We start from the raw sequence: 1,837 nt of genomic DNA, 5'->3' as shown, positions 1-1,837 counted from the left end.
CCATGCCAATATACCAAGAGAGAAAATATGCAGAGCTGCCACATGGTCCTCCTCAAACACTTTTGTAAAATTTTACAAACTTGATATTCTAATAGTCATGGCAAATTTGGCCAGGCGGTACTCCAACCCGCTGTTCATAAAGAAATATTTTTTGCATTATCCCTCCCTTCTTCATTTATGCTTGGGTAATTCCCAATCGTCCCCTCTGCCATTTGAAGGAACAGGAAAATGGAAAATCATATCATATTTACAGAGATTTTTTTTTTCCTGGACTGTAAAATGGTACAGTACTTCCCTGTCCAAATGGGGGAGTCTTAGCTCAACAGAAAAAAAAAAAATAAGAGCAAGGATCGGTGGGGAAGTCTAATTTTTATACGTCATTTCCTGTCATTCACTCGGCAAGGGGATTAAGCCAATCATGCCCTCTGCCATGTTACAGTCCAGGAAAAGAAAATCTCGGTAAATATTATATGATTTTCCATTTTTCGTCACAAAACAAGTCGGTTCTCTTTTTCCCCTTCCTGACCCTGATTTGCATATGCAAATTAAGTTTCAGATTCAGTTTGGTATTCAGCCAAATCTTTCACAAAGGATTCGGGGATCCCAAAATAGTGCAGTCAGTGCATCCCTTATTATACCACAATCAGAACAGGTCTAAGAATAAAGAAGACAAATGGAAACCAGACAGAGCTTAAAAATTCATGGATTGATTCATTCTGGCAGAAAAAGTTTTTAACATCATAAATGCATTTGTATATGTTTATGTACATCAAAGTACAGTTGGTTTAATTTCAATCTTACCATAATTTTTTATTTAAATATTTACAAATATTTTTTTACAAGAAGACCATCACATAAGGTGCTTTTGATGGACAAGTAAAACTAGAGGTCTTGTTCAAGTTAATTTGGTTAATGCTTTTCAATATTTTTCTCAAGTTCCCACACAAAAGCAAATGCTACAGCACTTCCACTGGAATTACAACACTTTGCATGGAAAGCTTTGGTAACAATTTCTTGCAGAGACAAACTACTCCCTTGCACGGCAGTCTTATTGTATTGTTGAAGTGTTCTACATTGAAAAAGCATTTTGCTGCAGATCTTCTAATGTTTCATCAAAAATCCAACTCTTGTTGAACTCTTCAGAACACCCCATAGCTTCAAAAAGTTGTTTATACTGTTCAGGAGTAACATCTCCTGTTTGTATGTCCTCAGGAAGCGCTAACTTTTTTAACAATTTATGCCCATTTCCTGGATCCCAAGAACTGAAACAAAAAAGAAAACCATAATTAAGTAAAAAAAACATGTTAATTCCTTTCCCTATAAATGCTAAACTGATGTGACTTTTGATTTGCAATATGAAAAACCCATTTGATATATCATACATTGATGAGACATCTCTAACATCTGATATATTATTAATTGCCAGATCTGCTAAAAGATATGCAATTCTTCTAATTATATAATTAAACACTTACTTCAATCGGTCTACAAGCTTTGCTTTTCTCTTTCCAAGGCACTGCTTTACCATTACAATAAACGTATTGCCATTTTCTCGAGTCAGACTATCAGTAAATAGGTCTCTTCTGGGAGTTATTCGCACTAAACATAAATGATCATTTGGAACGATCTGCACACAGAAAAAATATTTCATGTTACATTGATGTGCTATGCCATAACAAATTTGCAACAAAAGTAGAGAACGTCTCCTCAAATTAAAAACAATGCATTGCTATACTGCCTCAATCTGTTACAGTAAATAGTGCTGAGAAAAGTGTGCCCCAAGGACCTCGGGCAAGCAGCAAACCATGGAGCTACAAACACACATATAACAAATGCA

At 35.3% G+C, this 1,837-nt stretch overlaps 1 protein-coding gene across 2 annotated transcripts in view; it reads right to left on the bottom strand.

Moving 5' to 3' along the window:
• Positions 1-691: 691 nt before the first annotated feature.
• tfb2m.L (transcription factor B2, mitochondrial L homeolog) overlaps positions 692-1,837 on the bottom strand; it is a 9,280-nt gene continuing 8,134 nt past the window's right edge. For both annotated transcript variants that reach the window (XM_041562755.1, XM_041562756.1), the window contains 2 exons: positions 1,476-1,627; positions 692-1,262 (listed from right to left, as the gene is read on the bottom strand). In XM_041562755.1, the coding sequence (XP_041418689.1) occupies positions 1,070-1,262; positions 1,476-1,627 (345 nt within the window). In that variant the 3' untranslated portion in view covers positions 692-1,069. The remainder of the gene's footprint in view (positions 1,263-1,475; positions 1,628-1,837) is intronic.

Source organism: Xenopus laevis, chromosome 5L (genome assembly GCF_017654675.1).
Source record: "Xenopus laevis strain J_2021 chromosome 5L, Xenopus_laevis_v10.1, whole genome shotgun sequence".
Lineage (NCBI taxonomy): Eukaryota > Metazoa > Chordata > Amphibia > Anura > Pipidae > Xenopus > Xenopus laevis.
The sequence above is the reverse complement of the archived record's forward strand: the minus strand, read 5'-3'. Positions and strand labels throughout refer to the sequence as shown.